Genomic DNA, 23,482 nt, shown 5'->3' on the forward strand with positions numbered 1-23,482 from the left:
CCCTGAATTACTTCTGATGGTGAGGTTGCCTGGGCCACATACCTTGCTAACCTCCTGAATCAGCCCTATATTTATCCCCCTCTCCACCCAGGGAAGTGGGGAGTAATAGTGTATGTATATATACAAACCAGACTAACAAGGAAGGACACACAGGGATAAATGAAAATACCAAACATACAAATATGCACTCACAGACAACAGAGAGGAAAATTTTGGAGAAAAAGGAGATAAACAAAATATGATAAGATGAGGAGTCGCACACAGCCGATGCACTGAGCAACAGTTACAGATCAACACTCCAACCACCTCTACCAACAACTGACACCTCTACTCCACACCAGGCAGTACAAGACTAACACTGGCAATCCAGAGTATATATAGGAGAGGGGAGTGGCTCTGAAATCATCCAAGCAGGGAGGCTTCAGAGACGCTTGTGCTGAACAGATTAACCCCTGCACTGCTAACAGAAACCTGCACCGTTTAATATGAAGTTCTTTTAATAAGTGCAGGAGTACGTGAAATCAGACGCTGCAGTCTACTGGCTCCACTCTGTCGTGCTAAACTGATGACACCAGCAATGTAGCAATGTTGAGTTGGTAAGGAGACTCGATATAGCAATATAGCAGAGCCCTGCAATGCAGCAGAGTTGAATAGATCAGGTGATTCACTGTAACAATAGAGCCCAGCAAAGTCATGTGTCTCAATGTAGATGTAGCAGAGCTGAGCAGGTCAGGTGACTTACTGTAGATGTGCACAGTATAATCATCCAGTAGTAGTCGCTTGCATGCTAACCACTTGAATACTCAGACAGTATGCCGCCACCTGGTTTAGACTTTAAGGCTTTTGAATGTGACCTCAGAGGTGTGCATAGGAATCAGCTGGACCAGATGAGTAGAATTGTTAGCGCCAGATCCAGGACTGGTAAGTAACTAAGTATTGTGAAAATGCACAAAAAAAATTAAGAATACTCTGGGATTTCCATAATCTCCTCCTATTCTGTTTTATCTTTAATATGAGACACTATAAACATATAACTGACCGGAAAAGAAGAGTAAACTTATCACTGTGCAGTACCATAAAAATGAATGAGATTTGGCTTAAATGTAGCCACCACTAGGTGGCGCTGTGCAGGTCTGACAAATTTACTACTGAGATCATGGAGAGCTGCACATTTGTATGCAGAGAGCTCCCCCTAGTGGTGGCTCGAGTTACAAAGAATTCTGTTATATAACCCAGTGGCTGCATGATGGAACTACAGTCACTCTAAAGATATATTATGAAATTAATCACATGTAATTTTACACCTGTTATATAAAATTTTGATTGGGAGCTCTAGTTATAACACAATACACCTAACTGAAGCATAACTAAACCTAAACAAAGATAAGTCCGAAAACAAATATTTTTTTTTTAGAAGTCATTAGTTCTGTTTAAAACTATTTCTTCTCATCTTTGTAAAATTGTTGTAAATGTAGAAAAAAATACTTAAAATATAATATAAAGAAAAATAATATACGGTAATCATAATAAACTATCAGGGATAAAGTAAAGCGATTCTCATGACATGGGACCACAAAGTTTGGAAATAGACAAAATAAAGTCCATTAAAGACCAGACATTGGTTCAGCCCATATAAGTGTTGGGTTACACCCCTGCTTTAGGACTCCCCGCCCCGTCCACATACTTATAAATGTATGTTTCCTCCATTTCTATACATTTTCATCACATTCCACATAAGCATAGTTACTGGCGCCCCGATAATCTAATAATATCATTTTTTTAATTATTACAAACATAAAAGATCACATGGACGTTGATATTCAGCACCTTTTTTTATTAATAGGCATAATAAATAAACCAATAAATATACATACATATGGCAGAAGACACTAAGATGACAGGCGTAGATGTAAGAGATGAGGGTTAGTTTCGGCATAAGCGGATTTACGTAGTTTCGCAGTTTAACCCCATCCCTGACCCTTTTGCAGAGAGAAAGGCGCAAAACATTAGGAAAAAAAAAAAATCTTTGGGACCAGGGTGGAAAGTTATGAGGAGGTCGGCAGAGACTATAGGGTTTATCTCCTTGATTGGAGACTAGTCCTTTCATTTATAATTGCATTATTACTGTAAATGCATGCAAATGGGTATTTACCCAAAATGGCTGCAAGAGGAACAACGTGATTTCTTCAAGAAATGTATTAATATGGACGGCAAGGAAAGAGATAACAGAGCAGATGTTCTATACAGACGGATGGCCGTTGCTCTGCGGTGTGCACATTACCACTACTTTTTACATTCTCCTCCGTAAGAAGGTGTATAGTGAAGGTACATGAGAGGATCAGGAAAGCAGAACTACTAATACTATTAGAATTAATATTAATTATGGCTTTTCAAGACAGTTAATACATCAAAAAGTTCTCTAGAAGCCATTGTGAAAATTCAGCTCAGACCCGTAAATTAATGCACACAGTCCGAAATCTTGGGGGCTCGTCCTAAAGGAAAGTAGTTCTTCTGTGTGGTCTCAATTTTTTTTTTTATTATGACCACTTCTCTCCATGATTTTGGACATTTTTCCTAAGACTTAAAGAAGATTTGACAAACACCGACTTTATAAAAAATTTTTAAACCAGAAACTTCATCAAGGTACACAATTGTTATCATGAACAACAATCAATCTCCAAAAGTTGTACCTCTATTTCTTTATCATGGAAATTAAACAATTTTTCCTCTAGTCCTATAACAATATTCATACAGGGTAAGAAATAATAGTATTTTTCATATGTACATAACTGACCAATCAAACGTGATCAGATACAGATACTAACTGACCAATCAGACGTGATCACATACAGATGCTTTATTCTGTGCCAAATATGACTACAGTGAAAATCTCTGGGACCTCCAGATACAGAGAACTGAAATCTCCTGTCGAGACCGAATAATGCGCTCACGTTCGATATATTTGTAGCGTGACCTTTTCCCCAGGAATTGCCTCCCATTATAGTATATTAATTTCATAAGTACCATTAACTAATTAATCCCCCGAACTTACACGCGTCCAGTGCCGTCTACGGCCAACCACCGCCTTCCGAGTCCTTAGTATTGCAATCACCTGTCGATATCATGCTCTATACAAGAGTTAAAATATTTATTATTTTTTTCTACATGAAATATGGTAATTTAGCAGGACACAACCATAATCTGTTTCCTTTTACGGATTTCTTGACAGCCAAAGTCCAAAACCCAAATCCACTAATCACGACCCTCCCAGACCAGACTGCAGATCCTTTCATTTGTATGACAGATACATCAAGGATATTAGCAGCCCAGCCCTCCATATAACGCCCCCCACCTCCAGTATACAGCGACGCAAATCATCCAAAATACAATATTAACAGTGCAAGCAACCGGCACACACACTGTCCGCCATATCTATAAATACAAGCAACACCCAGGTACCCTACAACCATTTCCCATAGTCAATATTCAGTAGGACAAATACTAATTGGCTGCACTATTATGGCAGAAAGCGTAACTACGTTGATGAAGGAGCCTTCTTGAGCCCCCAATAGAACAGTACGGGGGCGATCAGCCACCACCGGCGAAATGTCAGCTCTTGGGATCAGAATAAAAAGGTGAATGAAATGAACAAAGTGCATTCGTCAGAATAGGAATATATTAGCGCTATATATAATGGCACCGGCAGTACGAATATTAACAACGTCACTATAGGTTGCTGCTCCTAAGGGTAAATTATCAATCTGCAGCACATTCACTCCGCAGCACATTGACTAACTGTACAAGGGGATGAACCGTTCCGACCTTTAATCATTAGCAATATGTCGTCTATCTGTGCCAAACTTGCATCAAAATTATCCATACTCATTAAAAAGGTGCTGAGGCAACAAGCCCTGGGTGCCAGGTCACTACCTGGGTATTCACTAATGAGGGCATGTGCTGTGGTATATACTCACATGTATACACTATGAATTAATAATAGGATAACATATACATTTGTATACGGGGAGAGCGGTATCTAGCTTGATTATATCATGGCGCCTCTAACATTTTTGGCTCCGCCTGTGCCACTGTTACCGAATACAAGACCCCATCCCTCCACCTAACCTTTAATCCCATTCCCTAATGCAACGCTCTGCAAACCATATGGCTACATGATGTCTACTCTGACCTTTTCTCCCTCCCAATTGCTGCCCCACCCAAGACCCAAAAGAATAGGGGCCAATGAGGAATGATTTTCCCTCCTTTTGATATTGATTTTCCCCCTTTTAAGTCTCATTTCCCCCCTTTTGATTCTTGTTTTTCCCCCTGTTGATACTGATTTTCCCCCTTTTGAGTCTCATTTTCCCCCTTTTGATTCTTGTTTTCCCCATTTGGTTCTTATTTTTCCCCCTTTTGGTACTGATTTTCTCCCTTTTGATACTGATTTTCTCCCTTTTGATACTGATTTTCTCCCTTTTGATAATGATTTTCTCCCTTTTGAAACTCGTCTTCTCCCTTTTGAAACTCGTCTTCTCCCTTTTGAAACTCGTCTTCTCCCTTTTGATACTCGTCTTCTCCCTTTTGATACTCGTCTTCTCCCTTTTGATACTCGATTTCCCCCTTTTGATACTCCTATCTCTCATCCTACTCCAGCCAACCCCAGATCCATTTCCAGTCCACCCATCATTCTTTCCGCGTTTCCAATAATCCTTTGCGTTTACCATAATCCAATCTCTAGCTGTGAAAAAAACAACACCTTAAAAGGTTCCAGGATTCTCTTCTTCAAAGCTTCTTTCTAACATCAGCCATCTTCTTACTCCTCTCCGCCATCGAGGATGTAATAATATTAGTAGCAAATGGCCTGTGCTTCCAATGACCAAGTAGAGTGTCAGCTCTTGGGGGTCAAATACATTGCACAGTTTGTTTTATGGTTTTTCCTCTTGCAGAAACTATTCTAATAAAAGAACAAATCTCTATAGCGTTTGATATCTAAGAGCATTTTTTTTGTACAGAGGAATGACGGGAAAATGCAGAACAAGGAGAAGTTTAATTGCCTGAAATGAGTGTGGCAATGTGTAAGCATTGGGGAAAGTCACAGTATATTCTAAGATGTCTGCATGCACAGCTCACGTCAATATCACGGCTAGCACACGTGCACGTTGGTTTGGGCGCAGGAAGAAAGAATACTGTATTAATGCGACCTATCCCGGTACGTTGTCCAGTTATAATGCTCCAGTTTCCTCCCAGAGGTCAATAGAGACACCATTAAATAACTCCATTCTGTAGAAGAACCACAGAGATCTTGGACAGTTCCTCATGCCGCCGTCACAATGAGCTTCGTCTTCGAGTGTCTTGAACCCGATTTGCCTCATGAGTGGTATGAGTCTAATCGATCGGGCTGAGGAACAAACTTCAGGGGCATCAGGGGGTTCCGGTTCCGCAGCCCGCCGCGTAGCTGATCCGAATGCGTCTCATATGCAAATCTGATGTCATTCTGTTTGGGTTCTGGGTGGTAGCATGAAGAACTGGCTTGTCTAGGGGAGGAGAACAATAAAAAAATGCATTAGACATTTTGGAGTCTGGAACCATTTTTGGTCACTGAACATGACATCATAAAATACAAATTAATGCACAAAAAAGGGACTTCCTCCCCTTCCAAGAGACATTTTTTTTATTTTGGCATAGTACCAGGACTGGTTTTATGACACCATTCATTTTACCATATAATGTACTCTAAATAGTAACATTTCTCCTTGTGGAGAGTGACAAGCCAAGCCTGGCATGTCAGAGTGAGGAGACTTATAGGCCATGCATGCTCCTCTGGGAAATTAAACATGCAAATTGTCTCTTCAGAGAGGAAGAGGACCAGAACTGTAGCGCTGCTTCCAATAGGTGGTGCTAGCGTTCTAGTCCTCTTCTCTGAAGTGACAATTTACAATGTAGTAAATAACAGAATTCCGCCATCATTGTTGTTGTTCGCTTTTACTTTGTTTATTGTGTCTGGTAAAAAGGACATTATCATTATCAATCAACCCTGACGAAGCCATCGTGAGTGGCAACATGCGTCGGGTTTTTTTCTGCCCTACCTGACTCTATGTGTGCTGAATATACTGGCACAATGGCTGCTCCATGATACTTTTCACGGGTACCTCTTTGGTAGTATTCCTCATGGGCACCCCTTCAGTAACTCTTAGGACCTAACTATTTTTTACACTTTATTTGACCTCCCATTCAATCCTATTTCTTTATTGGGTCCTGACCCTGGGCCATTAAGGATTTCTTGTTTGGACTTTGTATTTGGTAAGCTGTCATCAAGTTGGGTGGGTCTGTGTCAGTGAGGGTTATTATGCAGGTGTCCTCTATATATTTCTATTGTGTGAGGCATGTATTAGTGACGGTATGCTGTTTATTAGCCTTTATATATATGCTCGCACACATTTGAAGTCTGGTTTAATGTTTTAAGCTTTATTATGAGCTTACAGTTATATGAAAAAGTTTGGGCACCCCTATTAATCTTAAGCTTAATGTTTTATAAAAATTGTTTTTTGGCAACAGCTATTTCAGTTTCATATATCTAATAACTGTTGGACACAGTAATGTTTCTGCCTTGAAATGAGGTTTATTGTACTAACAGAAAATGTGCAATCTGCATTCAAACACGATTTGACAGGTGCATAAGTATGGGCACCCTTATCATTTTCTTGCTTTAAATACTCCCACCTACTTTATACTGACTTACTAAAGCACTTTTTTTGGTTTTCTAACCTCATTGAGCTTTGAACTTCATAGCCAGGTGTATGCAATCATGAGAAAAGCTACCTAAAGTGGCCACTTGCAAGTTGTTCTCCTGTTTGAATCTCCTCTGAAGAGTGGTATCATGGGCTCCTCAAAACAACTGTCTAATGATCTGAAAACAAAGATTATTCAACATAGTTGTTCAGGGGAAGGATACAAAAAGCTGTCTCAGAGATTTAACCTGTCAATTTCCACTGTGAGGAACATAGTAAGGAAATGGAAGAACACAGGTACAGTTCTTGCTAAGGCCAGAAGTGGCAGGCCAAGAAAAACATCAGAAAGGCAGAGAAGAAGAATGGTGAGATCAGTCAAGGACAATCCTCAGACCACCTCCAGAGAGCTGCAGCATCAACTTGCTGCAGATGGTGTCACTGTGCATCGGTCAACTATACAATGCACTTTGCACAAGGAGAAGCTGTATGGGAGAGTGATGTGAAAGAAGCCGTTTCTGCAAGCACACCGCAAACAGAGTCAGCTGAGGTATGCAAAAGAACATTTGGAGAAGCCAATTTCTTTTTGGAAGAAGGTCCTGTGGACTGATGAAACAAAGATTGAGTTGTTTGGTCATACAAAAAGGCGTTATGCATGGCGGCCAAAAAACACAGCATTCCAAGAAAAACACTTGCTACCCACAGTAAAATGGAGGTTCCATCATGCTTTGGGGCTGTGTGGCCAATGCCAGCACCGGGAATCTTGTTAAAGTTGAGGGACGCATGGATTCCTCTCAGTATCAGCAGATTATTCACAATAATGTTTATCAGTGACAAATTTGAAGTTACGCAGGGGATTGATCTTTCAGCAAGACAATGATCCAAAACACCACTCCAAATCTACTCAGGCATTCATGCAGAGGAACAATTACACTGTTCTGGAATGGCCATCCCAGTCCCCAGACCTGAATATCATTGAACATCTGTGGGATCATTTGAAGAGGGCTGTCCATGCTCGGCGACCATCAAACTTAACTGAACTGGAATTGTTTTGTAAAGAGGAATGGTCAAAAATACCTTCATCCAGGATCCAGGAACTCATTAAAAGCTACAGGAAGCGACTAGAGGCTGTTATTTTTGCAAAAAGAGGATCTACTAAATATTAATGTCACTTTTCTGGTGGGGTGCCCATACTTTAGCAAGAACTGTACCTGTGTTCTTCCATTTCCTTACTATGTTCCTCACAGTGGAAATTGACAGGTTAAATCTCTGAGACAGCTTTTTGTATCCTTCCCCTGAACAACTATGCTGAATAATCTTTGTTTTCAGATCATTAGACATGATGCCACTCTTCAGAGGAGATTCAAACAGGAGAACAACTTGCAAGTGGCCACTTTAAGTAGCTTTTCGCATGATTGCATACACCTGGCTATGAAGTTCGAAGTTCAAAGCTCAATGAGGTTAGAAAACCAAAAAAAGCGCTTTAGTAAGTCAGTAAAAAGTAGGTAGGAGTATTTAAAACAAGAAAATGATAAGGGTGCCCATACTTATGCACCTGTCAACTTTTGTATGAATGCAGATTGCACATTTTCTGTTAGTACAATAAACCTCATTTCAAGGCAGAAACATTACTGTGTCCAACAGTTGTTAGATATATGAAACTGAAATAGCTGTTGCAAAAAAAACAATTTTTATAAAACATTAACCCCTTTCTGACATCGGACGTACTATCCCGTCGAGGTGGGGTGGGCCCCTATGACCACGGACGGAATAGTACGTCCAGCACGATCGGCGGCGCTCACGGGGGGAGCGCGGCCGATCGCGTCCGGGTGTCAGCTGCCTATCGCAGCTGACATCCGGCACTATGTGCCAGGAGCGGTCACGGACCGCCCCCGGTACATTAACCCCTGGCACACCGCGATCAAAGATGATCGCGATGTGCCGGCGGTGCAGGGAAGCATCGCGCAGGGAGGGGGCTCCCTGCGGGCTTCCCTGAGCCCCCCGCAGCCACGCGATGTGATGTTGCTGCGAGGGTCTTACCTCCCTCCCTGCCTGCTCCAGACCCGGATCCAAGATGGCCGCGGATCCGGGTCCTGCAGGGAGGGAGGTGGCTTCACAGAGCCTGCTCAGAGCAGGCACTGTGAAGGCTGTACTGCTCTAAGTGAGATCAGTGATCTGACAGAGTGCTGTGCACACTGTCAGATCACCGATCTGTGATGTCCCCCCCTGGGACAAAGTAAAAAAGTTAAAAAAATTTTTTTCCAAATGTGTAAAAAAAAAAAAATATTCCTAAATAATAATAATAAAAAATATATATTATTCCCATAAATACATTTCTTTATCTAAATAAATAAAAAAAACAATAAAAGTACATATATTTAGCATCGCCGCGTCCGTAACGGCCCGACCTATAAAACTGGCCCACTAGTAAACCCCTTCAGTAAACACCGTAAGGAAAAAAAAAAAAAACGAGGCAAAAAACAACGCTTTATTATCATACCGCCGAACAAAAAGTGGAATAACACGCGATCAAAAAGACACATATAAATAACCATGGTACCGCTGAAAGCGTCATCTTGTCCCGCAAAAAATGAGCCGCCATACAGCATCATCAGCAAAAAAATAAAAAAGTTATAGTCCTGAGAATAAAGCGATGCAAAATTAATTATTTTTTCTATAAAATAGTTTTTATCGTATAAAAGCGCCAAAACATAAAAAAATTATATAAATGAGGTGTCGCTGTAATCGTACTGACCCGAAGAATAAAACTGCTTTATCAATTTTACCAAACGCGGAACGGTATAAACGCCTCCCCCAAAAGAAATTCATGAATAGCTGGTTTTTGGTCATTCTGCCTCACAAAAATCGGAATAAAAAGCGATCAAAAAATGTCACGTGCCCGAAAATGTTACCAAGAAAAACATCAACTCGTCCCGCAAAAAACAAGACCTCACATGACTCTGTGGACCAAAATATGGAAAAATTATAGCTCTCAAAATGTGGTAATGCAAAAAATATTTTTTGCAATAAAAAGCGTCTTTCAGTGTGTGACGGCTGCCAATCATAAAAATCCGCTAAAAAACCCACTATAAAAGTAAATAAAACCCCCCTTCATCACCCCCTTAGTTAGGGAAAAATTAAAAAAATGTATTTATTTCCATTTTCCCATTAGGGCTAGGGCTAGGTTAGGGCTAGGGTTAGGGCTAGGGTTAGGGCTAGGGCTAGGGTTAGGGCTAGGGTTTGGGCTAGGGTTAGGGCTAGGGTTAGAACTAGGGTTAGGGCTAGGGCTAGGGTTAGGGCTAGGGTTAGGGCTAGGGTTAGGGCTAGGGTTAGGGCTAGGGTTAGGGCTACAGTTTGGGTTGGGGCTAAAGTTACAGTTAGGGTTTAGATTACATTTACAGTTGGGAATAGGGTTGGGATTAGGGTTAGGGGTGTGTCAGGGTTAGAGGTGTGGTTAGGGTTACCGTTGGAATTAGGGTTAGGGGTGTGTTTGGATTAGGGTTTCAGTTATAATTTGGGGGTTTCCACTGTTTAGGCACATCAGGGGCTCTCCAAACGCGACATGGCGTCCAATCTCAATTCCAGCCAATTCTGCGTTGAAAAAGTAAAACAGTGTTTCTTCCCTTCCGAGCTCTCCCGTGTGCCCAAACAGGGGTTTACTCCAACATATGGGGTATCAGCCTACTCAGGACAAATAGGACAACAACTTTTGGGGTCCAATTTCTCCTGTTACCCTTGGGAAAATACAAAACTGGGGGCTAAAAAATAATTTTTGTGGAGAAAAAAAAGATTTTTTATTTTTACGGCTCTGCGTTATAAACTGTAGTGAAACACTTGGGGGTTCAAAGTTCTCACAACACATCTAGATAAGTTCCCTGGGGGGTCTAGTTTTACAATATGGGGTCACTTGTGGGGGGTTTCTACTGTTTAGGTACATTAGGGGTTCTGCAAACGCAATGTGATGCCTGCAGACCATTCCATCTAAGTCTGCATTCCAAATGGCACTCCTTCCCTTCCGAGCCCTCCCATGCGCCCAAACGGTGGTTCCCCCCAACATATGGGGTATCAGCGTACTCAGGACAAATTGGACAACAACTTTTGGGGTCGAATTTCTCCTCTTACCCTCGGGAAAATACAAAACTGGGGGCTAAAAAATAATTTTTGGGGGAAAGATTTTTTTTTAATTTTCACGGCTCTGCGTTACAAACTGTAGTGAAACACTTGGGGGTTCAAAGCTCTCACAACACATCTAGATGAGTTCCTTAGGGGGTCTAGTTTCCAAAATGGTGTCACTTGTGGGGGGTTTCTACTGTTTAGGTACATTAGGGGCTCTGCAAATGCAATGTGACACCTGCAGACCATTCCATCTAAGTCTGCATTCCAAATGGAGCTCCTTCCCTTCTGAGCCCTCCGATGCGCCCAAACAGTGGTTCCCCCCACATATGGGGTATCAGCGCACTCAGGACAAATTGGACAACAAATTTTGGGGTCCAATTTCTCCTGTTATCCTCGGGAAAATACAAAACTGGGGGCTAAAAAATAATTTTTGTGGGAAAAAATTTTTGTTTTATTTTTACGGCTCTCCATTATAAACTTCTGTGAAGCCCTTGGTGGGTCAAAGCGCTCACCACACATCTAGATAAGTTCCTTAGGGGGTCTACTTTCCAAAATGGTGTCACTTGTGAGGGATTTCTACTATTTAGGTACATTAGGGGCTCTGCAAACGCAATGTGACACCTGCAGACCATTCCATCTAAGTCTGCATTTAAATGGCACTCCTTCCCTTCCGAGCCCTCCCATGCGCCCAAACAGTGGTTTCCCCCCACATATGGGGTATCAGCGCACTCAGGACAAATTGGACAACAAATTTTGGGGTCCAATTTCTCCTGTTATCCTCGGGAAAATACAAAACTGGGGGCTAAAAAATAATTTTTGTGGGAAAAAATTTTTGTTTTATTTTTACGGCTCTCCATTATAAACTTCTGTGAAGCCCTTGGTGGGTCAAAGCGCTCACCACACATCTAGATAAGTTCCTTAGGGGGTCTACTTTCCAAAATGGTGTCACTTGTGGGGGGTTTCTACTATTTAGGTACATTAGGGGCTCTGCAAACGCAATGTGACACCTGCAGACCGTTCCATCTAAGTCTGCATTTAAATGGCACTCCTTCCCTTCCGAGCCCTCCCATGCGCCCAAACAGTGGTTTCCCCCCACATATGGGGTATCAGCGCACTCAGGACAAATTGGACAACAAATTTTGGGGTCCAATTTCTCCTGTTATCCTTGGGAAAATACAAAACTGGGGGCTAAAAAATAATTTTTGTGGGAAAAAATTTTTGTTTTATTTTTACGGCTCTCCATTATAAACTTCTGTGAAGCCCTTGGTGGGTCAAAGCGCTCACCACACATCTAGATAAGTTCCTTAGGGGGTCTACTTTCCAAAATGGTGTCACTTGTGAGGGGTTTCTACTATTTAGGTACATTAGGGGCTCTGCAAAAGCAATGTGACACCTGCAGACCATTCCATCTAAGTCTGCATTTAAATGGCACTCCTTCCCTTCCGAGCCCTCCCATGCGCCCAAACAGTGGTTTCCCCCCACATATGGGGTATCAGCGCACTCAGGACAAATTGGACAACAAATTTTGGGGTCCAATTTCTCCTGTTACCCTCTGGAAAATACAAAACTGGTGGCTAAAAAATAATTTTTGTGGGAAAAAATTTTTGTTTTATTTTTACGGCTCTCCATTATAAACTTCTGTGAAGCCCTTGGTGGGTCAAAGCGCTCACCACACATCTAGATAAGTTCCTTAGGGGGTCTACTTTCCAAAATGGTGTCACTTGTGGGGGGTTTCAATGTTTAGGCACATCAGGGGCTCTCCAAACGAAACATGGCGTCCCATCTCAATTCCAGTCAATTTTGCATTGAAAAGTCAAATGGCGCTCCTTCGCTTCCGAGCTGTGCCATGCGCCCAAACAGTGGTTTACCCCCACATGTGGGGTATTGGCGTACTCAGGACAAATTGTACAACAATGTTTGGGGTCCATTTTCTCCTGTTACCCTTGGTAAAATAAAACAAATTGGAGCTGAATTAAATTTTTTGTGAAAAAAAGTTAAATGTTCATTTTTATTTAAACATTCAAAAAATTCCTGTGAAGCACCAGAAGGGTTAATAAACTTCTTGAATGTGGTTTTGAGCACCTTGAGGGGTGTAGTTTTTAGAATGGTGTCACGCTTGGGTATTTTCTATCATGTAGACCCCTCAAAATGACTTCAAATGAGATGTGGTCCCTAAAAAAAAATAATGTTGTAGAAATGAGAAATTGCTGGTCAACTTTTCACCCTTATAACTCCCTAACAAAAAAAAATTTTGGTTCCAAACTTGTGCTGACGTAAAGTAGACATGTGGGAAATGTTACTTATTAAGTATTTTGTGTGACATATCTCTGTGATTTAATTGCATAAAAATTCAAAGTTGGAAAATTGCGAAATTTTCATAATTTTCGATAAATTTCCGTTTTTTTCACAAATAAACGCAGGTATTATCAAAGAATTTTTACCATTGTCATGAAGTACAATATGTCACAAGAAAACAATGTCAGATTCACTGGGATCCGTTGAAGCGTTCCAGAGTTATAACCTCATAAAGGGACAGTGGTCAGAATTGTAAAAATTGGCCCGGTCATTAACGTGCAAACCACCCTTGGGGGTAAAGGGGTTAATCTTAAGATTAATAGGGGTGCCCAAACTTTTTCATATAACTGTATGTCATGTTCTGGTATGTCACATGTGTGATTATTGTTTTTTGTGTGATCCCCTCTTTATGGCCTATATCTTTTTCTTGGATTAGTTGGTGACATTATCATTACGGCCATACCAAATATACAGTTTTTTTACTTTTTTTTTTATATAATAAAATCAGGACTTTATAAATAAAACAAAAATGGTTTGTGTCGTGTCACCATTTCCTGAGACTCAAACGTTTTATTTCTGTAGTGGAGCTGATGTCAAGCTGTAGTTACTATTTGGGGTTCATACAATGTTTTGATCACCATTTTGTAGCACTTTTTGGGGAGGTGAAGTGAATGAAAAAATTGCAATTCTCATGTTTAAAAAATGTAATAAATAATAAATATAAAAAAAAATAAAAAAAAGGCGTGTGCTCCCACGTAATTTTTTGAACCAGCAGTGGGAAAGCAGACGGCTGGTTGCTGATGTTAGTATTCTGGGAAAAGGACCAATAGCCCTAAATGTTCCCAGGCCATTAATATCAGCTCACAGCTGTTTCTTTAGCCTTTACTGGTTATTATAGGGAAGACCCCCCAAAAAAAATTGATGTGGGGCCCCCCAATGATCAAAAAGCAGCAAAGGCTAAATAGACAGCTGCAGGCTGATATTAATAGCCTGGCTGGAAAGGGGCCATGGATATTGGCCCCCTCCCAGACTAAAAACATCAGCTCTCAGCCACCTCAGAAATGGTCCATCCATTAGATTTGCCAATTCTGGTGCTTAGCCTCACTCTTCCCACTTGCCCTGTGGCGGTGGCAAGTGGGGTAATAGGGTTAGGGTTGATGTCAGCTAACATCAGGCCCAGGGGCTAATAATGGAGAGGCACGTATAAGACGCCCCATTACTAATCCCAGAGCAAGTTTTGAAATAAAGTATTTTATTCTTGCTGTGTGTTTATTTTAAATAAACACTCCCCGACCCTCTTTTTTCCCCATTTATTACAATATAAATAAAAAAAAAAACACCATATTCCTCACCTGTCTGACGATAATCCATTTGTCCCACACCGTAATGCATCTCTGCTTCATCTGGATGCCAGGCTGAGTGGTGTCATGATGTGACCGTTCAGCCTGACATCCAGGAGACACTGTTTCAGTGGTGATGTCATTGAGGTCACCACAGGTCACTGAAGCTGCGGTTCCCATGGGCAGCTAATCGTGAGCGACCTGATGAACTGCGGTGACCTCAATAAGATCACCACTAGCACTGCGAGAGATTTTTCACAGTGCTAGTGGTGACGTCATGAAGGTTACCACAGTTCATCGACCGGCTCACACTGAGCTTAGCATGGCAGTAACCTCTATGACGTTATGCTCGTCACTGAAGCTGCGCCCCAAGCTCAGCCCAGTGTATCCTGGATTCATGACTGAGCAGTCGCATCTTGCCACTGCTCAGCCATGTAATCCAGATGTAGCAGAGCTGGACTTCTTCGTAGGACAAACGGATTGTCGTTGGACAGGTGAGGAATATGATGTTTTATTATTTTAATTTCTACAGTAATAAATGAGAAAATGAGGGTGGAGTGAGTTTATGTCAATTACAGGACTTTATTCCTGTTTGTATCTTTTTTACAATATGACTATGGCATTAGCAATGGGGGCGTCTTACAGGCGCCTCTCCATTACTAACCACTGGGCTGGATGTCAGCTGACAATACAAAGCTGACATCAACCCCAACCCTATTACCCCACTTGCCACTGCTCCAGGGCAAGTGGGAAGAGCAAAGCTAAGAGACTTGGAGAATCTAGTGGATGCACCGTTTCTGGGGCAGCTAAAGGCTGATGTTGGTAGCCTGGGAGGGGGGAACAATATCCCTGGCCACTTCCCAGGCTATTAAAATCAACCCACAGCTATCTGTTTAGCCTTTGCTGGTTACAATTTATAGTTAGACCCTTCGTCATTTGTTTTCTGGGTCCTCCGTAAACAAACCAGTAAAGACTAAGCAAACAGATGTGAGCTGTTATGAGCATCTTGGGAACTTTTTGGGATATTGTCTCTATTCCCAGATTAGTAACATCAGCCCCTGCCATGGGCTTTCCCTCTGCTGGTTATCAAAATGATGCGAGAGCCTATCCCAACTTGTTTTTTAACTAATTCTTTATTTTACACACAATGTACACTGCGGGTGCTGAATATAACTCCCATCATTGTCGCTTGGTCACACTGATCTGAGGGAGACCAGGTAACAATAATCACCACCCGGTGCCTGAGATCAGCGCAAACTGTATAGCTTCTTCCCAGGCGCCGGGACATGTCACATGGATGACACACGGATGTCATCTGTGTGTTAGTGTTTAGCCGTGTGTCAGCGTGTAGCACACATTTTGTCTATGCAGCGCAAAAAAGAAAAAAAAGGGCTTGTCCGTGTGAAAAAACATGACATGTGCGCACCACCATTGAATACAGTGTCCGTACTTGCGGTCCTTAAAAAACGGACCACGTACGGACACAAAAAACGGATGTGTGAAGGGGGTTTTACGGTGTTATCTGTGTTCTCACATTACTGCAGGTAAAAGGCCATGTACACTACATGATTATCAGGAACATGCGTTTCAAGCAGTGTAAACAGGATGCCGATCACCTGAGAAACAAGTAAAATGCTTGTTCGTCAGGTAGAAAGATCTTTTGGCTTGCTTAAAGTGAAACTGTCAACGGGTTTTTTCTATGTAATCAGAAAGCAGCATGATGTAGAGGCAGAGACCCTGATTCCAGTGATGTGTCACTTAATGGGCTGCGTGGTGCAGTTTTGATTCAATTCCTGTTTTCTCTGCTGTAGATATAGCAGTGCTCAGAATGCTGAGCTGTGTATAACCCTGCCCACACCACTGATTCGCTGTTATTTGGGTATACTGCCTACTGACCAAAAGCAATAGCATAGAGCAGAGATGGATCAGGAGGCACGAGAAACCTAGTCCTGGAGTGATAATCTCCTGCTGATAAAACACTGATTGTATTAAATTACATCAAACTCCTGAGCAAGTGACACATCCCTGGAATCAGGGTCTTTGACCGATTAGCCGATTAGCGGTCGTTTAGTGCTGACATTCAGATAGTGGAAATGCAAAATAAAACTACTAAACGGAGACTATTACTACTAATATCTCGCCCCAAAGTGTTAATGATATAAGCTGCATTCCCGCTCCTCATTGTGCCGTACAGCCTAAAAATGATATTGTGGCTGAACGTAATCCTTAAGTGGAGCTGTAATGGCTTTGGATTTTTGATTTTTCTTTATTTAATATATTTATAAAAGTCATATCAGTATAAAGGGAGACAAGAAATGACTAACAGGTGCCGGTAGCGGCCTCCTCCGTGATGGACGGGTATAAGGATTGATCAGGACGGACATGTAAACAAATGTGCATCTGTCTGCGGAGATTTCCGGACGGCGGACGTGATCTGCGAACAAATGCTGTGAAATGACGGCAGATCGAGACTGACGAGGCTCATAATGAATCATAGCGAGGAGATCGCAGAGACGCCTGCAACCCGCCGGACGCCGAGCGCAAATGGTCCATGTCGGGCGTCTACACAGAGGCCTAAAATCATTCTAGTAAGCTTAAAGAATTACTCCCGTCCTCATAGATGAGCATTATTGCAAAAACAAGCTATCCTGCAATTTACTATTATCATTTTCATCTGTCCTTGAAATATTAACATTTTTCTTCCATTTACAGCTTGTTGTCCAGGAGACCGACCACCGCTGTGATCACGGTACATGTTCTGCTGTCCATGAAGCTTGTGATCACTGTTCTGAATACGTCCGGGAGGGCGCTGTAACCGCCTAATAACGACCAGATTCAGTGCAGTGCTTACAAGGTAGACAGCGGTGGTCGGTCTCCTTGGTAACAAGCTGTAAACAAAAGGAAAGTGGTAATATCTCAAGAACGGTTTCAAAATTGAACAAGGAGTGTTTTGGAAAAGTGCTCGTTATAATAGCCACTAGCGGACGATATCTATGTATCGAGATGAGAAATAACCTTTTAAAGGAAATCCGAGAGCAGCACGATGTAGGGACAGAGACTCTGATTCCACCAATGTCACTTACTGGGCTGTTTTTTTGCTGATTCAATACAATCATAGTTTTATCAGAAGGAGATTATCACTCCAGGACTAGGTGTCTCGTGCCTCCTGGTCCAACCCTGCTCCCACCACTGACTAGCAGCTTTCTGTCAACGTACAGTGTACACAAATAACAGCCAATCAGTGATGTGGGCGGGGTTATAAAAGGCTCAGCATTCAGAGCTCTGCAAGATATGCAGCAGAGAAACAGTGATTCTATCAAAACCAGTAAAATAAGTGATACATCGCTGGAATCAGGGTCTATGTCCCTACATCATGTTGCTATCAGATTAAATAGCAAAAACAGGGGCTATAAAATTTAGGAAAGTAGCAGAAATGCATCGGTCATTTTATTTGTTTCTTTGACAAGTCAGGAGATGATTTTTGAGTACAGTTTAAATATCTCAAACCTAATGGGGGCTACAGAATGGTGGGATGTTTCAGGTAAGGCATGTACTGTGGCCAGGGTATTTACATAAAGGAAGACCTTGTAAAATATTATTTGTTGTTATTGCAAATGATGTAATGTAAGGAAAGTTCTGCTGCTGAACTTACGGTTGGTTCTGGGAAGAAGGGGACACAGATGTGGCTCCTCTTTCCGCTGCGATGCTTTCCTTCTCCGAGGTTGCTTCTCCCCAGATTCCTGCGCTCACCGTCTGAGCCACCATCTGGAACACAGACTTATCGAGGCTCAGCCAGCCAGAGGGCGGCCTGCGGGAGAGACAGAGCCAGAGACATCAGGGCATCAAACATTTATAGCAAGACAAGGGTGAAGGAAAAACCTGGTGCAAAAGTGTTCAAAGTAGAGTCTACCTGCAGAGTCTGTATCAGATATTCATACGTGAATATTACAACAAATCCAATACTATGATGTCTTATACTCTAGAGCTGCACTCACTATTCTGCTTGTGCAATCACTGTGAACATACATTACATTACTGATCCTGAGTTACATCCTGTATTATACTCCAAAGCTGCACTCACTATTCTGCTTGTGCATCACTGTGTACATATATTACATAGCTGACCCTTTACTGATTCTGAGTTACATCCTGTATTATACTCCAAAGCTGCACTCACTATTCTGCTTGTGCATCACTGTGTACATATATTACATAGCTGACCCTTTACTGATTCTGAGTTACATCCTGTATTATACTCCAAAGCTGCACTCACTATTCTGCTGGGGCAGTCACTGCATACAGACATTACAATACTGATCCTGTACTGATCCTGAGTTACATCCTGTATTATACTCCAGAGCTGCACTCACTATTCTGCTGGTGCAGTCACTGTGTACATACATTACTGATCCTGAGTTATATCCTGTATTATACCCTAGAGCTGCACTCACTATTCTGCTGGTGCAGTCACTGTGTACATACATTACATTACTGATCCTAAGTTACATCCTGTATTATACTCCAGAGCTACACTCACTATTCTGCTGGTGCAGTCACTGTGTACATACATTACATTACTGATCCTGAGTTACATCCTGTATTATACCCCAGAGCTGCACTCACTATTCTGCTGGTGCAGTCACTGTGTACATACATTACTGATCCTGAGTTATATCCTGTATTATACCCTAGAGCTGCACTCACTATTCTGCTGGTGCAGTCACTGTGTACATACATTACATTACTGATCCTAAGTTACATCCTGTATTATACTCCAGAGCTACACTCACTATTCTGCTGGTGCAGTCACTGTGTAATACTACTACTCAGGTGCCATCCATGAGCCTCCAGTCGATGTGGATCTTACCTGTTGGTCGGCTTTCCTTCATTCATCGTCCTCCTCGACCCAAATAAGTGCCCCCATTTCCTGGCCGGGCTGGTCTGTGCACTCTCTTTAGCCGCGCCTTGCTCTTGACCATTGGTTTGAGTGGTCTTTTGTGAGTCCCCGGTCTCTTTTTCCCGCCCACGTTTAAGTTCATTGAGAACAGATTCGGGGGGACTTCCCATCCACGACTTGCGATTATCTTTCTGTGTCTCATCACCCATTTCTTTCTTACAAGGCTTGTCTTGCACTGTTCCTTCAACACAAGGACAAGCCTCTGCTCCATCTATAACCCCCTCTCTGGGTGGTGGCACTTTTTTAGGTGTCCCACCATTTCCAGGCCTTCTCCTTTCTTGGCGTGTAAACCTGGTGGTATCTGCTGAATTTTCAATATAGACCTGAGAGCTCTGCATCAGTTGGTACCACCACCCGGCCTGCTTGTCCCGCTTCACTTCCATTGTACTCCCTTTCTTGTGCTCTTCATCAAATTCCACAGCGGCGGCACCTTCACCTGTCGGCCTCTCGTTACTGCTGGACTCCTCTGAAGATGTCTTGTCAAGACTTTTCTTCTCTTGGCTCATCTGTTCTTCTTCATCTCGACTTCTCATGAGCTGTATGGTGGAGTGAACGGACTGCATGAGGTCCTGCTTCACGCGGAGCATCTCCTTTTTCTGCTGCTGCTCTCGTCTCATCTGGACCAAGTGGTGCTCAAACAGAAGGTCCAAATCAAATGGTAAAAGAGACAGTGGTTGAAGAAGGAGAAGAAGTTCTTCAAACAAAGGCTGACAAACTCCATGGGAAACAGACAAGAAGCCAACAGGGTCATAGTGGGCCCAGATGATATCTGAAGGACAGAAAAAGACATACATCATTTTGGAATTATCCCATAAAAATAAAATGCCCCAACTCACCACCCTGCATGTCCAATCTCTAATCCATCTCTTCAACTTATCAGTAACCGATGATGTTTTTCCTTCTTCTACCAAATATACAACTAGAGATGAGGGAACTCAAACTTAAAAGTTTGTGAGTCATACCAGACAGTTAGTGTCTGGTACTAAACGCCGAACACTGACTTCTCCTGGAAGTCCATTGCAGTGTTCGGGGTTGGAAGAGAGAGAAAGAATTCAAAGTTTTGGTCCCAATTGTTTCCAATGGGGTTTGGGTTCTGGTTCAAGTTTGGGTATAGTTCTAGTATCCGAACAGAACTTTTGAATAAAGTTTGGGTTGGGTACCAGAACCTGAACTTCCATGCGTCCGCTCTTCGCTACACGCAAGCATCCAACCCTTTCTCAAGAAGCTATCCCCTGACCCAACATCTATGTCCAGCTATTCCCCATATCACTGTTCCTCTTAGCCTCAAATGTCATTGATCAGTATGTCCACACTGAACTTTTCTCCCACCTCTCATCCAACCCCCTTTTTCACCATCTACAATCTGCTTCCATCAGCACCACTCCACTATTTCTCCTTCTAGACCTGTCCTCTGCCACAGTTGATCACTTCTTCTTACTATAGATCTTCTCTTCTCTTGGCTTCACAGACTGAGCCCTTTACTGGTTATCTTCACACTGCACAGTTGGCATCTTGAAACATATGAACCAGATCAAAAAAGCACCATAAATTAAAAGTACCCAGGGTGCGTGGATATATATCTAAGGTTCAGTGCAACAATAAGTAAAGATAGAAACCAAAAGAGAAACAGCACTATAAAGAACCAAGTAAAACAGAATCAATCTTTATTAAAGTATAAATCCAAAAAATAATAATAAAAAACAGTAAACAAGAAAACAAGGGAAAACAAAACCAGGAAAGGACAATGATCACCAAACTAAGACAGTTGGCATCTTCCATTTTCACTCCTCAACATCTGTTGGTGTTCCTTAAGGGTATGTGTCCACGTTCAGGATTGCATCAGGATTTGGTCAGGATTTTATGCAGGTAAAATCCTGACCAAATCTGCACCTGAGGTCACCTGCGTTGTCCTTGTGTTGTTTCAGCAATGTAAGGACATGCTGCGTTCTTCAAAGACGCGCCGCATGTGCATTTTCGCGGGTATGCCGCATGCGTCTTTTAATGCATAGTGGAGACGGGATTTCATGAAATCCCCTCCACTATGCTGTAACATCTGGACGCTGCGTTTTTGACGCTGCGGCTCAATGCAGCGTCAAAAACGCAGCGTTTCCTGAACGTGGAAACATACCCTCAGGCTCTGTCCTGGGCCCCCACTATTCTTCTACGTCTATACATGTGGCCTGGGACAACTCCTAAGGTCCTAAGATACTTCCAGTACCACCTATACGCTGATGACACTCAGATCTACCTCTCTGCTGTCCAAAATCCCAGAGTGTCCCATTAGACATATCCTCCTTCTCATCACGCATAATAAAACTCAATGTGGACAAAACAAAATTTATAATCTTTCCTCCACCTCACTCAACCCCCCTACTAGACCTCTAACAATAAATTACATCCCGCTTCCCCTGTACCGGAAGGCCGCTGCCTCACTATAACCCTTGACTCCACTCTCTCCTTCAAATCACACATCCAAATCCTGACGCCTCCAACTCAAAAATATTTCCAGAATTTGTTCTTTCCTCATCCCCTAATCAACCAAAAGGTAAGTCCATACCCTCATCATCTCTCTCCTCAACTACTGCAAGATCCTTCACTGTCACCTCTCTAGTCCATTCTTCACTTCTCTGCCTGATTAATCCATCTCCTCCACCTCTGCTAATCCCTTGACATCTCTAACCTAGTCTCCATAATCTGTCTCCCTCGTACATATGCGGTAAAATCTCCTGATCTCCAGTCCTCACAAGACCACCTTCATTCCTCCGCCCTCATACATTGCCCAAACAGCCATCTGCAAGATTTCTTCCAAGCATCGACCATCCTCTGGAACTCACTATCTCAGTTTAGCAGATTATCTTTCATGGTTGAAACCTTTGGTCACTTACATGAGTCACTCAGAAGCAAGAGCAGTACTTACCTTCATGGTTATACAGGTGGTTAAACCAGAATTCAAGTGAACGGATACTGAAAAAAAAACAAAAAAAACAAATGAAAATATTGTTATGAAGTTGAAGAAGAGCAGCAGGTCCAGTGACCGTAAACCTGATGGTGTCCACAGCAGAACGATGGACTTACTTGAGAAGGCCGAAGATGAAAGCGTTGAAGCGCAGGTTGTGGTTGCACAGCTCGGAGTACTGGTTCACCTTTTGGCACAAATTGTGCAGCAGTTTGGTGGAAGGACCTGAAGGAGATATATGGATGAGTGACAGGTCTATTACCATATATTTGCATATTTAACATTCAATTTTAAAAATGCGATGGTGACATTTTTTAAATTGAGTTTCTCCACCTAAATATATACATATTTTACTAATCTATGCAGAACATTACGTTTGGACAATCTCTGGGTCCCTTGACAATAATCAGATCACAAAGTGACATTGAGCTGTAAAAAACTTGGCAGTAGGTATTCCACTTCCCTGCAGCGCCCCTACAGGAAAATTAAGGCATTACACACGCTCCATCCAAGGGAGAACAGTACAAGTCCTCCAGAGCGAGACACGCTTTAAGGTACCAATTTCCAATCTGATCAAGAGGGTAAGATCCTGTACAGGGGACTTTCTCTAGTAACTCAGAATTCTCTTAGAGAATATGAAAATGCTTTTTCTAAACTAGAAATCCTCTTACACGCCTTCTCTCCACTCCATGACGCATACATTCATCATGGAGTAGGTACGGGTAACACTGCAGAGGCGACATTGAAAGGCGCCAATGAATTGCCAATGCAACTGGAAATCCGTCGCTGCCATCTTGGTACACCCTTCATATGAGATTGCGATTTTTACTATATACTGCAATACCAAAAGATCACAGGTCCAAGTTTCTTTATAAGACTTATAAAAAAAAAAAGAAGTGAAGACTTAAAAAAAAAATGTTTTTAATAATCTTAAAAAAAAATTAAAATACAATAGTTTAAAATTAAACACAAAAACAAGCTTATTTAGTTTAGCAACATCCCCAAAAAATTAATTATCTAAAAATATTAAATAATTTCAAGCATAAATGCTGAAAAGACGAAAAAAAATTAATCAAAAGACCAGAATTGACAT

General features: G+C 42.1%; 1 protein-coding gene across 2 annotated transcripts in view; it reads right to left on the bottom strand.

Annotated features, from left to right (window-relative positions):
* Positions 1-1,819: 1,819 nt before the first annotated feature.
* RUSC2 (RUN and SH3 domain containing 2) overlaps positions 1,820-23,482 on the bottom strand; it is an 85,932-nt gene continuing 64,269 nt past the window's right edge. For both annotated transcript variants that reach the window (XM_069747859.1, XM_069747850.1), the window contains 5 exons: positions 22,509-22,614; positions 22,351-22,397; positions 19,344-20,202; positions 18,129-18,284; positions 1,820-5,534 (listed from right to left, as the gene is read on the bottom strand). In XM_069747859.1, the coding sequence (XP_069603960.1) occupies positions 5,369-5,534; positions 18,129-18,284; positions 19,344-20,202; positions 22,351-22,397; positions 22,509-22,614 (1,334 nt within the window). In that variant the 3' untranslated portion in view covers positions 1,820-5,368. The remainder of the gene's footprint in view (positions 5,535-18,128; positions 18,285-19,343; positions 20,203-22,350; positions 22,398-22,508; positions 22,615-23,482) is intronic.

Source organism: Ranitomeya imitator, chromosome 1 (assembly GCF_032444005.1).
Source record: "Ranitomeya imitator isolate aRanImi1 chromosome 1, aRanImi1.pri, whole genome shotgun sequence".
NCBI classification, from domain to species: domain Eukaryota; kingdom Metazoa; phylum Chordata; class Amphibia; order Anura; family Dendrobatidae; genus Ranitomeya; species Ranitomeya imitator.